The 21,222-nt window shown below is 38.8% G+C and overlaps 1 protein-coding gene across 13 annotated transcripts in view; it reads right to left on the bottom strand.

The window, feature by feature from the left end:
* Window positions 1–21,222, bottom strand: part of kmt2d (lysine (K)-specific methyltransferase 2D) — a 247,310-nt gene that overhangs the window by 103,749 nt on the left and 122,339 nt on the right. For all 13 annotated transcript variants that reach the window (XM_072248869.1, XM_072248878.1, XM_072248876.1 and 10 more), the window contains 3 exons: window positions 21,106–21,204; window positions 2,741–2,878; window positions 563–751 (listed from right to left, as the gene is read on the bottom strand). In XM_072248869.1, coding sequence (XP_072104970.1) covers window positions 563–751; window positions 2,741–2,878; window positions 21,106–21,204 — 426 coding nt within the window. The remainder of the gene's footprint in view (window positions 1–562; window positions 752–2,740; window positions 2,879–21,105; window positions 21,205–21,222) is intronic.

The raw sequence follows: 21,222 nt of genomic DNA, 5'->3' as shown, positions 1-21,222 counted from the left end.
CCAACAATTCTCTTGCTGTCCTCTTTCACATCTTGGCAAATTATGAAACATTCAAACAGAGTGAATAGCAAGTGCTTGGAGAAACAGTACACAATCAGGTACAGAACAGGCAGTTAAATAGACAAAGAAACACAACAGGAAAACTTGGCAACCTGATCAAGCTTTCCCAAGTTTCTCTTTGCATTAACCAACCAAAGTTCTTCCAAAACTGAAGTATTCCACCCAAATATAGCTACATTTAGCACTAGCACACCAGCTGCATATTTAATTATGAATACAATCTGATGTGAGACAGACTACAAGAGCCCTGGGCAGCACAGTTAAACTCATGCTTGCAGAACATCACAAGGGAAAGGATGAGATAATAGAGTATGAGCTTTCCATGGCTGAAATGAATTGTAGATGAGTTGGAATGAAATAAATAATATGTACAAGAATTTAAAAAAACAGTGAAGCTCAAACCAATAGGTTCAAGCACAGCCAAGTAATCTATTGAATGATCTAATACAGCTGATATGTAATAGCTTAAAAAAAAACTATGAAAAATATGTATTCCCTTTACCAGGAAGTAGAGATTGCTGGCTTAATGAAGGTCTGATGAGTTCTCCTAACCCATGGGAAGTGAGAAGATGGCTTTCAGATACTGTTTTGACACTACTCAGTGTTGATTCTGGAAGTGGATGATTTCCCTGTGATCCCAGAACATCAGTGAAGAGCTGCTGCACATCTTTACTCTCCATTTGTGCCAGTTCTGAATGAAGAAAGAATTTATTCTGGAGATGTAACAGTGAAGCTATTATATCAATTAAATTATTAAACAAATTCTAAACATCAACATGCTAGAAGCTTAAACCAGATTTAAAAAAATAAAAACAAATGCATTCCTTTATAGCCAGCTCCTTGTGGGTCCAATGCCCCCTTTATGGATCAACTAGTTTTCAAATGGGCATTCACAATCTGCTTTTGGATGATTAGCAAAGTCAAAACAATGCTACACTTCCTTCTCTCAACACCTTGGAAATTATATTTTAGAATATAGCACCAAAAGTCAGCACCTTTTTGAAATATGACATGGAGAGAGGGAAGTAGATGTGCTGGAAATTGACCAAAAATGCTCAAGATTTCCATTGACAACTTTATTGCCAAGAACAATATTGGTTTATATCAAATAAAAACATTTCAAGGCACTTCACATAACTGCCACATGTATACCAAATACCACAAGAAAGTGTGTTGGTACAGATGTGGTTTAAAGCAAGAACTTAAAAGGAAGAAAATATAAAGACGTGTATTTTCAGCTTGGGGGGCAGGCAGTAGAATTAAATTTCAGAACAACTAAAAGCAGAATCAAAAGGAAATGTTATTTTGGGATGTGAGGGTAGCAGAGAGTTGCGTAAAACAGAGCAAGATATCAATACCCTAAACATCCAATCACAGCTGGACTGAAGCAGAGATTTTGTCAAGTGAAGTGATAGGGATGGAATCATCCATCTTTGTGGAGGAGAACACAGGAAAGTTGTTTGGCTGAGGACCAAAGTTTACAGTGAAGCCAAATACAGTCTGGTCAAGATGCAGACCAAAGTTGGGGAAGGAGCAGAACTTGTATAAAAAAAAAGCTATAGTTGCAAGTACCTTCAACCAAAGGCATCAACTTAGGTTCACCCTTCTCAAAGCTAAAAGAAAGTAGGAAATGAAATGATAATCCATTAGAGACATAAATAATTCCAGTAGGGCCATTTTCATGCTATTCCAGAGCCAGAATATTGATGGAAAAGATTCAAATGTGAGAAAGATGAACCGATTTGGGGAATAAAACCACCAAAGACTAAAGAAAGGGAGGTAACATATGGAACAGTAGTTGGAACAAAAGGAGTTAAGAGTAAGATTTTAGAAAGGCAGACACTGGTCCTTTTGAAGAGAAGCAAGACCAACATCTGGGGGAAACAAAGCTATTTAGATCAGCTAGTATACAATTCTGGAACAAGAGTTGAATAATGAGCATTTAGTGAAAATGCAATTCCAAGGAGGAGGATGTGGACTTCGTGGACGATGGTTTGGAGAAGGAAAAATTGGGAGGCATAATGGATCATACAGAAGGACAGGTTCAGGAATATGTGGGAAAAGGGAGAAGGAAACGTAATGAAGGCAAAAGTCTATCTATCTATCTATTCAGCTCCTGACACATATTAAGACCAAGGAGAAAGGGGAATGAGGTTTTTGAAAATCTTTCATGATCAAGGAAATCAGCCAAGGGTTACAACTTGCTCTTCAGGATCACCTGAAAGCAATGAATAATTTAAGTTGAGGTGTGCACAGCTATGTTTCATCTGATGATGTCTAAATAATTTTGCTGATAAATGAATAAAACAGTTCTGGACTAGAAATGTTCAGGTATGTCAGGTTGGGATACTGGAAACAAATTTGGGCCGAAACTACAGAAAACAAAATGAGTAAAGTGAACGTTTTGTTAGGGAGAAAGGGAGAGATGAGAGTTCAGGAAACTACCAAGCACATCAGAAAATTTGAAAGTCCAACTCCAGGTGACTTGCTGTCACTTTTAATCTTTTATCCTGCATATCAGTATTCTAAAGGTCAGATGGCAAAAATAAAAACATAAACATTGAACTGTAACTTTATACATCTTTATCTTGTAATATGCAGCTTCAACAAATCCCAAAAGCAATTTCACCCCTATCCCAACCTTAGAATGTTTTTTTTTAAAAAATGCTTTAATACCTACCCTCTGTTACGATCTTGTCAAGATCTGAGCTGAGAGCACCCTCCACTGGAACATCATTAAAAGCTTGATTTCGCTTTGAGTTCTCATCAGGATGACTGGATGAAAGCTCATCCGTTATGGATGAGACGTCAATCCCAGCTTAAAGAAAGGAGTACCATGATAAGTTACCAAACCGATTCTTTGGCAGATGTATAGACAATAATATTTAAAAGTGAAACGGGGAAAAAAAATGTAGGTTGGCTCCTCAAATATAAGGTTTGATATGAATAGTTTTCTTTACTTCCAAAGGAAATGACAAGAGGTTTTCAAAATTATGATAAGTTTGTGGAGAATTAGTCAAATAACAAATACAAACCCAAAATATGATGTGACTGTTAACATTCACAACAGAGTAATGTCAGCGGTCTTAGGCCTGCTTATTAAATTCATTAAGTCCTATTTCCACTCAAAATACAAGGTGGAGCACAGCACTCTGAGACACTCTATTTATGACCGTGGAAACAGACTATATGCACAACATTCTATAAATAGTGCTGCTTATTATGTACACCACTGAAATGTAATGGCTTTGTTACTTGGGAATGTCATTTTCAGCTCATAAACGAAGGTCACAAAACTCACAAATGATTGGCATTTGTAATTTAGAAGGTTCTTCTAAGAAGTGGACAAAAACTCCATCAGTGGCTCAGTTGGTAAAGTCGCTATCTAACAGCTATCCAAACCAGAGATCTCATGCATTATTGCTGGCTTAACAGTTGGACTGTAATAATTGTCCTCTGAGACCTTCAAAAAATAATTTTTCAAAAATCCAAAGACTCCAAAGAAAAAGCCAAGGATTTGCTTTGAAATAACTTTCTTAATTTAAGTGATATTTCAGTATTAGAAATGAAAGCATGCACACAATTTAGATTTCAAAAACAAATCTACATTTCCTAAGTAGTTATAAAGCTACAGGCCAAACAGGTTCCCAAAGAATCAATTAAATGTATGAAATACTCATAAAGCTACACTAATACCATGTTCAGCTCCTCAATGATAATCTGTCCAGGCAAACCAACTGCAAGTAATTGTAAGTGGGTAGTATTTCACAAGGTGATTGCAATAAACACAAGCAAAGGGCTGACTGGAATTAAATCCTGAGAAATGCAACACATTTGGGGAGGGCAAAAAAATCTAGTACAGAATAAATGGTAAATTACAGGAGCGCAAAGGAAAAAAGGGAGCTTGGAGCACATGCTCCAAAGATTCCTGAAGGCAGCAGGATAGCTAATGATGATGATTAAGAAAACACACTTTTACTTCACAGGCTGATACAGAATACAAAGACAGGAGGTTGTGCTTGAATTGCACAAAATATTAGTCTGGCTACAGTTTGTGTAATGAGGACAATGCTTGTCATTGCATTTTAAGGAAGATGTGGTGACACTAGCATTGGTTCAGGAGGAGAAAGACAAGAATTTTGCCAGGGCTGGAAAAGTTCAGGTGTAAGAAGAGATCAGACAGACTGCAGCTGTTTTCCTTGGAACAGCTAAGGTTGAGGACAGATTGAGGTTTTTGGTGGGGGGGGGGGATTATGATGGACAGAAACATACTTGACAAAATGGACCCAAATCCCTCTGTACAAAAGTCAATAATTTGGGGATACAGATTACAGATAATTGGTGAAAAAAATTACAGCAGACAATAGAGGAGGTCTAAAACACACTCCCTGAAAAGGTGATGCCAGCATAAATATTATATTCCATTTTAAAAGTACTTTGTGTTATAGTCTATAAAGGATACAGCTCAAGAGGTGGAAGTGGAACTGAATTGCTTTTCTATTTTTTGGTCAACATGGATACCTTGGAGATTGAGTGAAGCAAGAGATGCATACAGATCAAGAAGACAGCATTTCTCCAAGGCTTTGAGTGGTATTTGCCAGGAACACAAGCACCACTATAGGTGCACCTCAACATATTGAATTACACCAACATTCTGAATTAATTCAAATGTCTACAGTTCCAGCTTGCGACATTATTCGGAAATTGTGTTCTGATGTTCAAATTTAAATACTGGATTAGCTACCAATATTTGAAACATGAACAAAACTGAAATATCACCACTGCGACTGAACTACCCTTGGTTACAATGTAAAAAAAAGTAGGCCCAAAGCCAATTGCTACACAAGGGAAAGTATATAAGGGAAGTTTTACATTGGAGGCAGGTAACAAAAACCAAGGAAAACAAATAACCACCTTAAAACTTTGGAACAGTTCCCATATTTTATCCCCTTACTTAAACCTTCTGACGGTCACCTTCTGGTTTCAGTTAAAATCTCAAGCCAGTCTCTTGGTCGGAGCTAGCTAAATTCATGTTTCACAGAATACATCATTGTGTTTATGAGCTATTTCCAATTGAAATGACCAGACCTAAGGCATGGGGTTCCCCTGAAAAACCTAGCTTGCTTGATAATCAAACTATTACCTCCTTTGTACTTACAAATTGTTACTTTTTAAAAATTTGCCTTTGCTAAAACAAAGCTCGTATTAAAATTAACGATGGGACAATAAGCTCAATTCCTTATGCAGGTACTACCTTCTTAATACTTCAGTTTGGTTACTGACGAATTCTCATTTCCCAAATGGTTACTCCAATTCGATATACTGGCATCCCAATTGAGCATAAATCTTCATACAGGCAATCTTCTTGCCTTCAAGTGAATTGCAAAATGCTTTACAGGCTATTCTGATAGATAACAATGCAGAAAGGAATTCCAGCAAAAAGCAAACTTCCACTGAATGAGTTATAGTGCCTATAAAAAGTATTCACCCCCTCCGCTTGGAAGTTTTCATGTTTTATTGTTTTACAACATTGAATCTCAGTGGATTTAACTTGGCTTTTTTGACACTGATCAACAGGAAAAGACTCTTTCATGTGAAGATGAAAGTAGATCTCCACACAGTGATCTGAACTAATTACAAATATAAAACACAACATAATTGATAGCGTAAGTATTCACCCCCTTCAAATCAATACTTAGTAATGCACCTTTAGCAGCAATTATAGCCTTGAGTCTATGTGGATAGGTCTCTATCTGCTTTGCACATCTGGACACTGCAATTTTTCCCCATTCTTCTTTACAAAACCGCTCAAGCTCTGCCAGATTGCATGGGGATCGTGAGTAAACAGCTCTTTTCAAGTCCAGCCACAAATTCTCAATTGGATTGAATTCTGGACTCTGATTTGGCCACTCCAGGACATTAACTTTGTTGTTTTTAAGCCATTCCTGTGTAGCTTTGGTTTTATGCTTGGGGTCATTGTCTTACTGGAAAACAAATCTTCTCCCAAGTCAGTTTTCTTGCAGACTGCATCAGGTTTTCCTCCAGGATTTCCCTGTATTTTGCTGCATCCATTTTATCTTCTACCTTCACAAGCTTTCCAGGGCCTGCTGCAGTGAAACATCCCCACAGCATGATGCAGCCACCGCCATGCTTCAAGGTAGGGATGGTGTAATTTTGATGATGCATGGTGCTTGGCTTATGACAACCATAGCATTTAGTCTGATGGCCAAAAAAGCTCAATTTTATTTTCATCAGACCACAGAACCTTCTTCCAGCTGACTTCAGTCTCCCACGTCTTCTGGCTAACTCTAGCAGAGATTTCATGCGAGTTTTTTTTCAACAGTGGCTTTCTCTTTGATACTGTTCCATAAAGCTGCGACTGGTGAGGCACCTGGGCAACAGCTGTTGTATGTGCAGACTCTCACATCTCAGCCACTGAAGCTTGTAACTCCTCCAGAGTTGTCATAAGTTACTTGGTGGTCTCCCTCACTAGTCCCCCTTCTTCCATAGTCACTCAGTTGTTGAGGATGGCCTGCCTTGGGCAGATTACAGCTGTGCCATATTCTTTCCATTTTTTGATGATTGACTTATCCGTCCTCCAAGCGATATTCAGTGACTTGGAAATTTTCTTACATCCATCTCCTGACTTGTGCTTTTCAATAACCTGTTCTCGGAATTGCTTGGAGTGTTCTTTTGTCTTCATGGTGTAGTTTTTGCCAGGATACTGACTGGCCAGCAGTTGGACCTTCCAGATACAGGTGTATTTTTACTACAATCAATTGAAACACCCTGACTGCCCACAGGTCTCCAAATACGGATCTCCATTTAACTAATGTGTGACTTCTAAAATCAACTGGCTGCACCAGTGATGATTTATTGTGTCATATTAAAGGGGGGAATGAATACTTATGCAATCAATTATTTTGTGTTTTAAATCTGTAATTAATTTAAGGTCACTTTGTATTCTGTTTTCACTTTCACACGAAAGGGTCTTTTTCTGTTGATCAGTGTCAAAAAAGCCATTAAACCCACTGAGATTCAATGTTGCAAAAAAAAATAAAACATGAACACTTCCGGGGGGGGGGGGGGGAGAGGGTGAATACTTTTTATAGGAACTGTATTAGGAACTGCACAAGATTTATGTATTGTGCCACTGTCTTCAGAAACCATGCATAGGACAGCACACATTCCATCAAAGGCATCAATAGTCACAATTTGCAATTTCAGATTTATGCCTACAACTTTGTTATCTTCTCATTGTTCAACACTGCAGGACAAGTAGCAAAATAGAATAGAATTTAACAGTATCAACTAACAGTAGTCAACTCAACTGCTTGCGCATAGATTAGTATGGATATAACAGTATCAACTTCCCAAATCCATCAATAATAGTTGATTCTATGCAAAAAATAAAATACTGATCACAATTATAATCTCCCATTATATCAAAAAATGTCTCGACTCTTCTTTGTTGAATGTACTTAACACTTCTGGGAAGCAATCAAAAGGTGCCGACAACTTTATCTTCATTCACTCTCAGTGGCTCTTACCTAAGCAGGCCAATATTAGAACATATCACAGCCAAGTCAGATAGTGAACTCAGCCAAAATTCTCAGATGCACACTTTCCATTGGTGTCTGGGGTTATTGATGGTGATCAGCGGAGAGAAGAATGGGACACAACAGCAACCCAGATGAAATCAGCAAAGTCAGCACTAAGGTATCCTCTAGTCTATAATGCTAAGGAGTCACCACACTTCGTACGATTGACTTGGAGACCAAGAACCATCATAAAAAATTTATATTTGAGACTGGGAAAGCTTTGAACAAACTACAGAATCAGCTTATAAACACTATGGTGCAAGCAAAATTCGTTTTTCGTAAACCTAGATATTTAATCTCATAAATGAATTTTGCACCAATAATCAGTGACATGTACATGCTCATTCTACCAATAATTGCCAAGATACTCCCATGCCTCAACAGTTTTTATATTCAACTCACTACACTCTTACAATACAAATATTTTGATTACGTATGTATAAACTATGACGCAGAACAATTTACAATCATAACTGTTACTTCTGAGATATTTTGTGAATGAAAACTGATTTTGACATGCATTTTATAGACAAACTTTAAGATTTAAGGCAGAAAAGCAAACACAAAAATTATGTTCACATATGCTAAAAAAAACTTTTTTAGCACTTGACCAGTAACTCGCTGAAAAGACTGCTGATGTCACGTGAATATCCTCTATGAAAATGCAAGCAGACATACAAGCATCCAGGTACAAACTACTGATGTTAACACGTGAACACGCAAATAGTGGCGAGAGGGTCTGACTGCTTACCAAAGGGAGAGAGGGAGCTGTCTGCGTGGAAAGGACTGAGATCGAAACCTAAAAACCCAAAAGTACAATAAAACAAAAGGGTAAAAATGAACAGTAGCAAGAAAAGCCATTTACTCTTTACAACCAAAAGAGTCCACAACCATCCCTATACAATGACACAGCCCACTGTGTACAGCCTAAACCACATAAGTTTCATGACGAACATCAAAGTGCCATGGAGTGTTCCATAATCTCTAACACTATCAGCATGTTAGCCAGAAAACTTACATTCTAGGAATGACCTTATGGTCAATGTGGTAAACCAATCAAATTGCAAAGTCTAATAAGCTCATAAATGAAACAATAAACAGACATGTCAATGGGTCCTCGCCAAATCACCAGCTAAGTGTACATTAACAAAGCCCGTGGTGGATATCCAAGATGCTGCACTACTAGTGCCATAGAATGTAATCTAATCTCAAACTGATAGAAAGTTGGATGATGATAACCATGGCTATCTCCCATTACAGGGAACATTCGTTGTGGAAAAGGATCAATAGTAATTGACTTTTACGTTTTAAGGAAATATAATAGCTGACTGATATGAAGCACTAGTTTCTAAAGCAATAATAAGACTGTAGAAGACAAAGATTAATACACAATATAAAAAAGCAGCTTAACACTGCCTTCAAGCTATTCTCCAGGAATAATACATACAGGACTTCATTATGTTCTGTCTATCTATGGGTACATGCACCATTTCAAGGTAGACAGATACTAGAGTATGTGATAAGACATGGTCGATTAAATCAGTTCCTGTAAGCCACAAATGACTGTGTACCACAGAATGCCAGGAAGGAAAATAAGCCTGAAAAATTAAAAACTGATAAAAACCAAGACAATTTAAGATGAAGCCTGTGTCAATTTTCCATTGCCACTCTGATCTCCTGCACTGTTACAAGCAGACTTGAAGAACAGCACCTCATCTTTCATCTAGGCATGGTGCAGCCTTCTGGACTCCTATCAAGTTCTACAACTTCAAATTACTGTTTGCATCAGAACTGCTTAGTTCTGTTTTAAGTCCATCTGTAACATTCCTGAGTTTTTCTCTATCCATTAGCACCAGTTAACCTGCTAAGCATTTCCTGCAGCTTTGAATTTCACAGCTTTTACATTCTTTTATTGTGCTCTTCCTAACTGCCTTCATTTCACTGCTTTATGTTTCTTTGTTCATGTGCTCTGTCAAGTGGACAACTTCATCTGAAGTTTATGGGTACTATAACCCTGGCACTACCCTATTAGAGATTTTCCTTTTGTCTTATCCATTACCAAACTAACCTCCATCCTCTCTGCAACTTATCTTGTTTTCTCTTTACTCCAGTTCTGACAAATCATCTTTAACCTGAAAAATTAACCATTTCTTATTACAAAAGGCTGCCTGCTGTGCTGTTTTCAGTATTTTATTTTCATTACAATATTTAGGTTGCTTTGGTAAAAGTAAATAATTGTGTAAAATTAGATTAGAACCTAATTTCTATATTCTTAAATAATACAACTACACTCAAACCCCGCTTAACGCTGCGTTCCTTGAAGGTGAAGCGCTATGTAAATCAGCGCTATGCGGGGTTAATATAACATCATGTAAATGGACGTGTGGCTGAATTAAAAAAAAGAATGAAACCTAAGATGTATATTATTTTATGTATATTCATTAATTTGTGGAGTAATAAACACGCAAGTACGCCTAACCTGTACATCAGTGGAGCAGCAACACATCACAGAAGCAGCGGAGGGAATCGGGTGGCGGTTACATCTTAGAGGAGGGACCAGGCTGTGGGTCCTCCTCTAACTTTGGCTTCCTCTTTAAGTAGGCATCGAGATTTGACTGTCTTTTTTTTTTAAGTTTCCTCTCATGAAGCAGTTCTCTGTAGCAGGAAACCATGTCCAGAACACCTCTCTTTGCCTTATTGCTTCACTCCCAATCAGGTCCATGATTAGTGCGATTGTGGTGATGCTAGTGCTGAGAAACTTTGTGGTGAGGTTTCTTGTTGGCGTTTTCTCTTCTCCATCCATGTCCTCAGATTCACCCAAGATATGTTGCTCTGCCAATTCTTGAAGCTCTTCATTATTAAGGCTCTCACCATGAGAATGCAGCAACTCTTCAATGTTGCCATCATTAACATCCTCTAATCCCACTGCTTTGGCCAGTTCAATGATGTTTTGGATGACTGGGCTCACTTGAAATCCTAGCATATCGTTGCATGTTTCTGGCCATAGCTTCTTCCACACTCCATTCATCCAGTTTGAAGTTACTTCACCCAGGCTACTCTGACGTTGTCTACAGGTTTCATGACATTGTAGCTTTTCCAAAATTGCCTAATGGATTGTTAGTCTTAACCTTTTGTTTCCTCAACAAGTTGTTGAATGTGTGGCGAAGGTAGCAGGCCTTAAAATTCAATATTACTCCATGATCTGTTGGTTAGAGTAATGAAGTGGTGCTGCATGTAAGGTAAACCACTTCTACAGGAATGCAGATCCAAAGCATGTCAAGATCCTCAGGGTGACCTGGGGCATTATCAAGCACCAACAATGCTTTAGGTTCAAGGTCATGCTCCTCACAATATTGCTTCGCTGCTGGACAAAAATGTGAAACAAGCCAATTTTAAAAAACATCAATCGTCACCCAGGCTTTCTTGCTTGATTTCGAAATCACTGGTAGACTTGACTTTAAAATGCCTTTCATTGCTCGTGGTGTTTCAGGGTGGTACACAATCATTGGCTTTAACTTAAAGTCACCTTTAGCATTGCCTCTTAGCAAGAGAGTTAACTGGTCCTCTGCAGCCTTGAACCCAGATGCACATTTCTCTTCTTGGGAGATGAAAGTAAGAGAAGGCATTCTTTTCCAAAATAGGCCTGTTTCATCCACATTGAAGACAAGTTCAGGAGGATAATCATCCTTTTATATTGTGACCTTCAGTGTTGTAGGAAAATCTTGGGCTTCCTTGCTGCCTGCACGAGCCACTTCAGCAGAGATACATATGCTATGGAGGTTACTGCACTGTTTAAATCTATCAAACCAACCTCTGCTCGCTGTGAGTGTTACCGACGTATCTTCTTCTTCTTCTTCTTGAATATGACTGAAGATGCTTCTTGCCTTTTCCATTATTATCAACTGGCTTAGGGGCATGTTACATTGTGTTTGGTCATCCACCCATATATTTAGTCCCTCTCCCATTTTTTCAAGCAAAAGTCTCCTTGAACGAGTCACCTTCGTTGATGATAACTTTGAGGTTGTCATTGCAGAAGCTTTCATCTTGCCTGCAATTTTTATAATTGTTCTGATGTTGATGTGGCCAATTTCAAAGAGGTACCAACATCAACCTGATGCTCATCAGCTTCCAAACGCCATATCACTTACAATTTCACATCCATGCTAATGCTTTTCTTAGACATCATAGATGTACTACCCTCGCTGGAAGTTGCAGGCCTTTTTCCAGACATTATGAGTGGAAAAAAAAGGAATAAAATGGCAAAGGAGCAAGAACATTTACATACATGGGGGAGGCAGAGTGTGAACTAATATGTGATTGCTGTGAGTGGCTCAGAGCGTACGTAAAGCACTCTCATTGGCTGATTGAATGTTTACTGATCTGGTGGACATTCTTGAGAAATTTCAAAGTGTTGGTTAGAATGAATTTTTGTAATTTTTAAAATTTTCAATAAAGAATTGAATAACTGCGTTTTAATGAATCAGAACAGGTAAACTTTCTTTTTTGTTGTCTGTAAATCCTTAGTTCTTAACTCAGTGTAAACAGGATAGTAGCTAAGGCAGTGGAATGCTCCTCCTGTAAGATATGGGATCTCAGGGTACTTAACAGTCTCCATGATGACTACATCTGCAGGAAGTACACTTAACTGACAAGGTTAAGGAACTGGAGCTGGAGCTGGATGTACTCAGGGCCATCTGGGAGGCTGAAAACCTCAGATGAAACTTCGACTGAGGTGGTCACACACAGAGTGCAGGCTTCAGGTAGTAGATGGGTGACCATCAGCAGAAGGAAGAGGAGTAAGCAATGAGTGCAAGGTTCCCCTGTGGCCATTCTCCTCAGCAACAAGTATACCCCTTTGGATACTGCAGGGAGGATGATCTATCAGGGCACAGCATCAGTAGCCAGGCCAGTGGCACTGTGATCAGCTCAGGGGCTCAAAAGGGAAGGGTAAAGTCAGGCAAAGCGATAGTGATAGGAGACTCGATATTTAGGGGGATGGACAGGAGATTCTGTGGATTCAAAGGTGATGCCAAGATGATGTGTTGCTTCCCAGGGGCTAGGGTTCAGAATGTCAGAGCAACTGCAGAATGTTCTCATGGGGGTACGGTGAGAGGAGTGAGCTGCCAAAGGTCATGGTGCACACTGGCATCAATGAAACAGGTAGAAAGGGGGAAAAGGTACTGCACAGTGAATATAGGGAGTTAGGATAAGAGGCTGAAGAGCAGGACCTCCAAGGCAGTAGTCAGGGCAGGAATAGGATGATAGCACAGATGAATGAGTGGCTGAGGATCTGGTGTGGGGGCAGGGTTTCAGGTTCTTGGATAATTGGAATATCTTCTGGGGCAGGGGTGACCTATACAAGAGGGAAGAGCTACACTTAATTTGGAGGGGAACCAATATCCTGGCCAGGGGGTTCGCTAGTCCTACTCGAGAAGGTTTAAACTAGCTTGGCAGGGGCATGGGAACCAGAGCAACAAGTCAGAAAGTGGAGGAATGGAGAGGAAGGAATATGTCAGGGCCAGTAAAAACAAGGAGCAAATTAATAGATATGATAGGGTGGATAGTGTGTTTATTTTAATGTTAGGAGTACTATGGGTAACAAGCATGGATCTATAACATTCTGGCCATTACAGGGATTTGGTTGGGAGAGGACCAGGAAAGGGGTTTGACATTTTAGAAAAAATAGAGAGGGAGGTGAAGGAGAATGGGGAGTTGCATGAACCAGAGACAATATCACAGCTGCATTCAGAGGGGACATAATGGATGGCTCATCCACTGAATCTATATGGGTGGAAATCAAAAATAGGAAATATGCAGCTATTCTGATGGGATTGTACTACAGACCCCTTCCCCCATAGCCACCAGGACATTGAGTAACAAATATGCAGGCAGATTAAGGTACAAGAACAATAGTTGTTGTCATGGGGGACTTCAGCTTCCCAAATATCAACTGGAATTTTCTTAGCGCAAGAGGTATAGATGGAGCAGAATTTGTTAGGTGCATCCAGCAGGGTTTCTTAATACGAAGATTGTCCAACGAGAGGAGGGGCTGTACTGGATCTGGTGTTGGGTAATGAGCCTCACCAGATGACTGACCTTTCAGTGGGTGAACAATTAGGGAATGGTGACCACAATGCCTTAAGTTTTAAGATAGCTATAGATAAGGATATGCATGGACAATGTGAGAGAGTATTGAATTAGAGCAGTGCAAATTACAAGAACATTAGTGAGGAACTAGGGAAAGTTGATTGGGAACAGCTGTTATTGGGCAAGTCCACATCCAACATGTGGAGGGTGTTTAAAGACTAATTGCAGAATACAGGACAGGTATGTTCCAATCAGAAGGAAAGACAAGGATGGTAAGATAACCTCAAGGGAGATAATGAACTTAGTCAAGAAAAGGTAAAGTATATAAAGCCAGAAGCTACAATCAAACAGAGCCCTTGAGGATTATAAAGCCAAAAAGAACTCAAGAAGAAAATTATGAAAGCCAGGAGGGGCCATGAAAACTCCTTGACAAATAGGATTAAAGAGAATCCCAAGGCATTCTATATATACACCAACAGCAAGAGGATAACTAGGGAGTGGGTAGGACCACTCAAGGATAAAGGAGGGAACATTTGCTTGGATGCAGAGGATAGGCTGATAGCGGCCAAAGTGTATTAATACACTAAGGTATTTTGAGGTAAAAGACGTGGTCATATTGGGTCCCTTAAAGAGCATTAGAGTCCCCAGGGCCTGATGGGATAAACCCCAGGTTATTGAGGCAAGAGATGAGATTGCTGGGGCCTTGACCAATATCTTTGTGTCCTCTCTAGCTACAGGCGAGGTCCTGGAGGACTGTCAAGTAGCTAATAGTATTCCATTAACCAAGAAGGGAACCAGGGATAATCCCGGAAACTACAGACCAGTGATTCTCATGTCAGTGGTGGAAAGTTACTGGGCAGAATTCTCAGGGATAGGATTTATGAATACTTGGAAAACCATGGCCTAATAAGGGAAAACCAGCATAGCTTTGTGCAGGGCAAGGCATGTCTTACTAACTTGGGAGTTTTTTTTAAACTAGGTGACGAGAGTGACTGATGACAGAAGAACTGTGGATGTAAGGTGTTTGATAAGATCCCTCACGGGAGGCTCATCCAGAAGATTAAGATGCATGGGATCCACAGTGAATTGGCAATTTGGTTTCAGAACTGGCTTGCCCGTAGAAGAAAAAGGGCCGAGGTCATTGGGACTTATCCTAGCTGTAGGTCTGTGATTAGTGGTGCTCTGCAGGAATCTGTACTGGGACCTCTGTTGTTTGTGACGCATATAAGTGACTTGGATGAAAATGTAGATGGGTGGGTTAGTAAGTTTGTAGATGATACAAAGATTGGTGGTGTTCTGGATTGTGCAGAAGATTGGCAAAGAATACAGCGAGATACAGATGAGTTGCAGATATGGGCAGAAAAATGGCAGATGGAGTTTAACCCAGATAAATGTGAGGTGTTACACCTTGGTATGTCAAACGTAAAGAGACAGTGCACTGTTATGGGCAAGACCCTTAATTTTGATAAGCAGAGGGATCCAAGTTCTTAAGTCCTTGAAAGTGGCTGCATAGGCTGAAAGGGTGGTTAGGGAGGTATATGGCATGCTTGCCTTTAATAGTCGAGGCACTGAGATCAAAAGTCGGGAAGAAATGCTGTAGCTTTATAAAACTCTAGTTAGGCCTCATCTGGAGTATTGCATATGTTCTGGTTGCCCCATAATAGGAAGGATGTTGAGGCTTTGGAGAGGGTGCAGAAGAGGTTTACCAGGATGCTGTCTGGATTAGAGGACAGGTGCTATCATGAGAGCTTGGACAAACTTGGGTTGCTTTCTCTGGAGCAGTGGAAGCACAGGGGAGATCTGATAGAGATTATGAGAGGTATAGGTAGAGTGGACAGGCTGTATCCCTTTCCCATAGTTGAATAAGATGAGGGAGTAATTTCAAAGGAAATGTGAGGAGCAAGCTTTTTTTTTAAAACAAAGAATGGTGCATGCCTGGGATGGTGGTAGAGGCAGATACACTAGGGATTTTTAAGAGACATTTAGATAGGCACATGAATATGAGGTAAATACGAGGATATGAACATTATGTAGGCAATGGGGATTAATTTATTTGGGAATTTGATTGGTTCAACACAACACTGTGGGTCGAAGGGCCTATACCTGTGCTGTACTGTTCTATGTTCTGCATTGAGGAATGGGATGGGATTAAACTCAGTCTCTGTCCAGTATTCATAAAAATCTCTGCCTAACACATAAAAAATAAAATTCCTTCATATTATTTTTATACTTTTATGTTCAATCATTAATTCTGTCATTGAAATCAGTATCAAATAAGAGAAAGACAAAATATCATTGGGATTTGTGTAAGGTCACTGGCATAATTTTGGTCCATCTATAAACTTAGTAGAAAGAACATTTATCATTGTGATGGGTTCATTTTATGGGATGGGAATAGATAATTTGATATTAAAAGCAGACACATCAGAGCAAATGCACCAGAAACAGGTGATCAGCAAATATACACAAGGTGCTAAGTGTGTATTTCTCCTCAATGTTAGTATGAAAAAGAGAGAGATGTCCTAGCAGTCAAATTTTCAGGACACAGACTTCAAAATAAAAATCAAATCCTGGGCCACAAATGGACTTTAGGTCTCAGGAAAGCCAGCAACTTTCTTACACAATTTTAGCAATTATTCAACTTTATACATGATTTACAAAATCTTTATATAATTTATACAAATACATTGTAATTTATAAAATGTCAAATAGCTGAGTGAAAAACATGCCAGCCTAAAGGACTTACTCTTAGCAACTTAACTGACCTCTTTAAAAATAATGGCATTGATTTTTCACGTCCCACTTACAATATGCAGATTAGTACATTCTCATCTTTTTGAGGTCTCTAATGATGCAACATAGAAGCCTGTGCTGATTTTTCTTTTTCCTTTTCAATCTTTTTATTAGCTTCAACAACATACACATTACAAAAAAAAGTACAGAGCAATTGGGATTGTATTAATTAATAATAATTATATTATAAAAGCATAGTCAGATAACACATAGTTAGTAAACTTCCCAAAATCTCTCAGATTAATATATAAAGAGTATACATAAAATACAAAAATATCGTTAAAAAACAGAAGAAGAAAAAAAATATATCCCCTTAAAAAAAGAAACTAATCTACCCAAACTGAAAGAAAACTAAGGAAAAGAAAAAGAAAAGAAAGGGCTATTATGATACTTCAGATAGAACCAATAGTGTTGCCATTTCTGCTCCTCTCCCCATACATTGAAATCACAAAACAGATATGGCAAGGGTCAAATTACATCATGTGGAAATACTGAATAAATTAGTCTCCAAGTCTCATCAAATTTAATAGATGGGTCATAAATGACACTTCTAATTTTTTCTAGATTTAAACAAGATATAGTTTGAGAAAACCAGTGAAATGTAGTTGGAGGACTAATCTCTTTCCAATTCAATAGTATAGATCTTCTAGCCATTAGAGTAACAAAAGCAATCATCCGACAAGCTGAAGACGTCAAATGATGTTTTTCTATCATTGGTAAACCAGAGATGGCAGTAATAGGATGAGGTTGTAAATCAATATTCAAGACAGTTGAAATAATATCAAAAATATCGTCCCAATATTTCTTCAATAAAGGGCAAGACCAAAGCGTATGAGTTAATGAGGCTATCTCCGAATGAGATATTCAGTTAGTCTCACTGCCCTTCCTAACAGCCTTTTAAAATATACATCTGATTTCTTCTGGAAAATTACAGTGAATTGGCTTCCATTATCCCTGCAGGTAGCCTCTTCCAGTTCATAAATAGGACTTTTAAAAAAAAAGTCCACAATGAACCCCTCTAACCCAATCTTTCACGCAAACAGGGTTATTGACCTGAAATGTTCACTCTACTTCTCTCACTACAGAATCCAACCTCACCTGTTAACAGGTTTTTTTTTAGCACTTTCTTTTTATTTCAACCATTCACAGACATTACATCCTATAAAAGAATTACCCCCATTATAACTCCAGAGAGCTATTAGCACACCACATGGATCTCACAGACACTTGATGCATGTTAAATGAGTGGTTGGGATGCGGGTGGCAATGATTGGCATTGCTTGATTAGACCAAATTGTTTCCATGTTTTCACTGTGGAATACTATTAATCATACTTTCACCAGCTGTCTTTGTTTTACATAATACAATTAATGAGACATAGGCTGCTGATACTGCAAAAGCAAACTGAGGAATTATGTAAAAAATAAGCTCACATTTAAAAACTTATCAAGATAAAAATATAGATCTATTTGGATGCAGTACTTTGAACCATTCTTTTTTAAGTGAGAAGAGCAAGTGGGATGGAGATAGTTGTTAGGGATGGTGAGAAAGGGCAAAAGGATAGAAAATAAATGAGGGTATTGAATAGAAGAGCAATTGCAAGAGTGCAGTGGCATTTCTGTTTCATGCTCACTGCACGTGGAATGGTTCAGGTTAAAAAGAGAAAGGCAGGGAATGTAGGGGAGAAAAACAGGGTTGGGAGAGAGACAGTAGTTGACTATTAAAGTCAGGTGTTCCATTTAATGAGATGGAAACCCATAGGAAACATTTAGCAGCTGTAGGAAGCAGTCATGTACATTGAATGTCAAGGTGAACCTGGGATCAGCAAGTAGAAATAGTTGTGAGACACACACAAGCACATTGTTGAGAACCAATCCTGACATCATTATCAGTGTCTCCAGCAGCGCCTCCTCCTCCCCAAACTGAGTCAAAACAGAACTTGAAATCTCCATCTCATAGTCTAAACACCCCACCTACATCAAAACTGAAGTTCCTCAACCCCATTTTCAGCAGCTTTAATGTTGTTGAAAATACTGAGGGATTGTTAGGCCATTTTGTAGCAACATCAAGTTCAAAGTAAATTTATTATCAAAGCACATATATAGCACAACATACAGCCCTGAGATTCATTTCTTTGCGGGCATACTCAATAAATCCAATACTATTAAAGACTCAATGAAAGACCACACCAATAGGGCAGGCAACCAGAGTGCAAAAGACAAAAAACTGTGCAAACACAAAAAGGGGAAAATAATTATAATAATAATAAATTAATAAGCAATAAATATCGAGAACATGAGATAAATAGTCATTGGAAGTGAGTCCATAGGTTGTGGGAACAGCTCAGTGATAGGGCAAGTGAAGTTATTCCCTCGGGTCAGGGCCCTGATGGTTGAGGGGTAGTAACTGTTCCTGAATCTGGTGGCAAGTCAAGACTCCTGTACCTTCTTCCTGATGGTAGCAGTGAGAGGACAGCATGACCTGGGTGGTGGAGACCCCAATGATGAATGCTGCTTTCCTGCAACAGGGCTCCATGTAGATGTCCTCAATGGTGGGAAAGGCTTTACCCCCCATTGAGCACATCTCAATAAGTCAAAAGCTTAAAAAGAAATGAGTGGAGTTGTAGCAGTTCAAGATATAGAAAGCAAACTAGACCAGTATTCCCCACTTCAACACACACACACACTGTGGACAGTGCCACTTATTTTGAAAACAGATTCGTGAAGTGCCAGTGCTAAGCACATCCTAAAAACATGGGAATCAAAAGGAAAATCCAGTGAGAAGCCATGAAAAGTTTAGTCAAAATATGAAACTGAGCCAGACAAATGTAGTTACAATGGAAAAAATATTTAAGTGATATCTTGTGATCAGAGCAACTAACAGTAGTATTATAGAACTAATATCTATTTCAGACACCCCACTGTTATCATAGGCTACCATGAGAAAAAAATACAAAGAACGCATAACAAAGCACCCTCCACACCACTCCAAAATCGTCTGCCCTCAACTTCACAAGGCTGTAGTTGAGACCACCAGAAACAGGACAAAAAAATACATACATTTCCTTGGTCTGCTGATGTCTAATAATTAACAGAAACTCTACACTCACTTGGTAGTGTTTTTGCTTGTCCAATATCTCACACACTTCCCAAAAGGGATACATCACAATTACTCAAGCTCAGAAAATTTAAGGACAAACTGGCAGATCCAAGATGTTATGACCTGCACACTTAAAAAGAGTATTATTACCTTATAAACTGCAGAGAATTACTATATTATAAATTAGAAAGTGTAGTTGATCATAGGACAAACTTGTATATTCATTGCTTATTCATACAGGAAATCACAACATGTTATTCTGCTAATATGCTGAACTCCTTGAAAGTTCTAAAATATAAAGTGTTAAGTAAATACTGGTTCATCTTAAATTTTTATTGTCCTCATACTGCAAGTTATTACCTTGGATTAAGTGCAATTGGCAAAGTCAACTCTTTTCATTTGCTGGAACAGTTTACATGAACCTTGGGAATTTTTGTTTTTGCTTAGATGAGCTGCTTTTAGTTACAATAATGCCAATGAGCTCTTCAGATTTATCTGTGCTATACATCATTTTTAAACAAAAGAGGCAAAATAGCTGGCCTGTTCAGAGGTTTTTCTAAAACCTTTCAATACCCAACTAAAAAATGCATATGGGCTGGGACCTTCAGAAACTTGTTTCCAGTGAATACAATTTCCTTCTCATATCAGCAAGCACCCTACATTCTGGCTGGATTCTGTTATAGTACAAAAGATAATGGACATTGTCAAATTCGGGTGGGGGGGGGGGTGGTATTTAATTTTAAATGTAATTCATAAGATTTTGCATTATACAATGATTCTTTGTATTTTTAATCTTGAAATCCTATTAGAAGAAAGCATACTTTGGGATTTAATACGAGGGGTGATTGATAAGTTCGCGGCATAAGGTAGAAGGAGTCAATTTTAGAAAACCTACTTATTTTTCAACATAGTCCACGTCTACATTTACACACTTAGTCCAGTGGTCGTGGAGCATACGGATCCCTTCTTTGTAGAAGTCAGCGTCTTGGACCTCTAGAAAGTGGTCCACAGTGGGGGCTGATTGATAAGTTCATGGCCTAAGGTAGAAGGAGGTGAGTTATTAACTTCAAACTTTCTGCATAATCACTCAAAGAGTTGAACTGCATGTGCATGTAACGAGAGCTGTATAACTCATCTCCTTCTACCTTAGGCCACGAACTTATCAAACACCCCGGCTGTGGGCCACTTTCTGGTGGTCCAAGACGCCGACTTCTACAAAGAAGGGATCCGTTTGCTCCATGACCGCTGGACTAAGTGTGTACATGTAGGAGGGGACTATGTTGAAAAATAAATGTGCTAGGTTTTCCAAAATTGACTCCTTCTACCCTAGGTCACGAACTTATCAATCACCCCTCGTACAAAGTGCTACATAAATTTGAATGAAGAAATAGAGCTGCAAGGGCTTACAAAAAAATCAATTAATTACAACCACAATATTAAATATTTTCTCTGCATTTTGACTTACCCATTCCATCTGGCTGAGCTTCCTCCATTTTAGGTGGGTCATCTGGGATTGGGCCTCCATTACGTTTGAGGGGGCCTTGGATTGTCTTTGCATCAGGAACTACCAAAATTGAATGAA

This window comes from Mobula birostris, chromosome X (genome assembly GCF_030028105.1).
Source record: "Mobula birostris isolate sMobBir1 chromosome X, sMobBir1.hap1, whole genome shotgun sequence".
Classification (NCBI taxonomy): domain Eukaryota; kingdom Metazoa; phylum Chordata; class Chondrichthyes; order Myliobatiformes; family Myliobatidae; genus Mobula; species Mobula birostris.
This window is presented reverse-complemented; position numbering and strand designations above follow the sequence as displayed.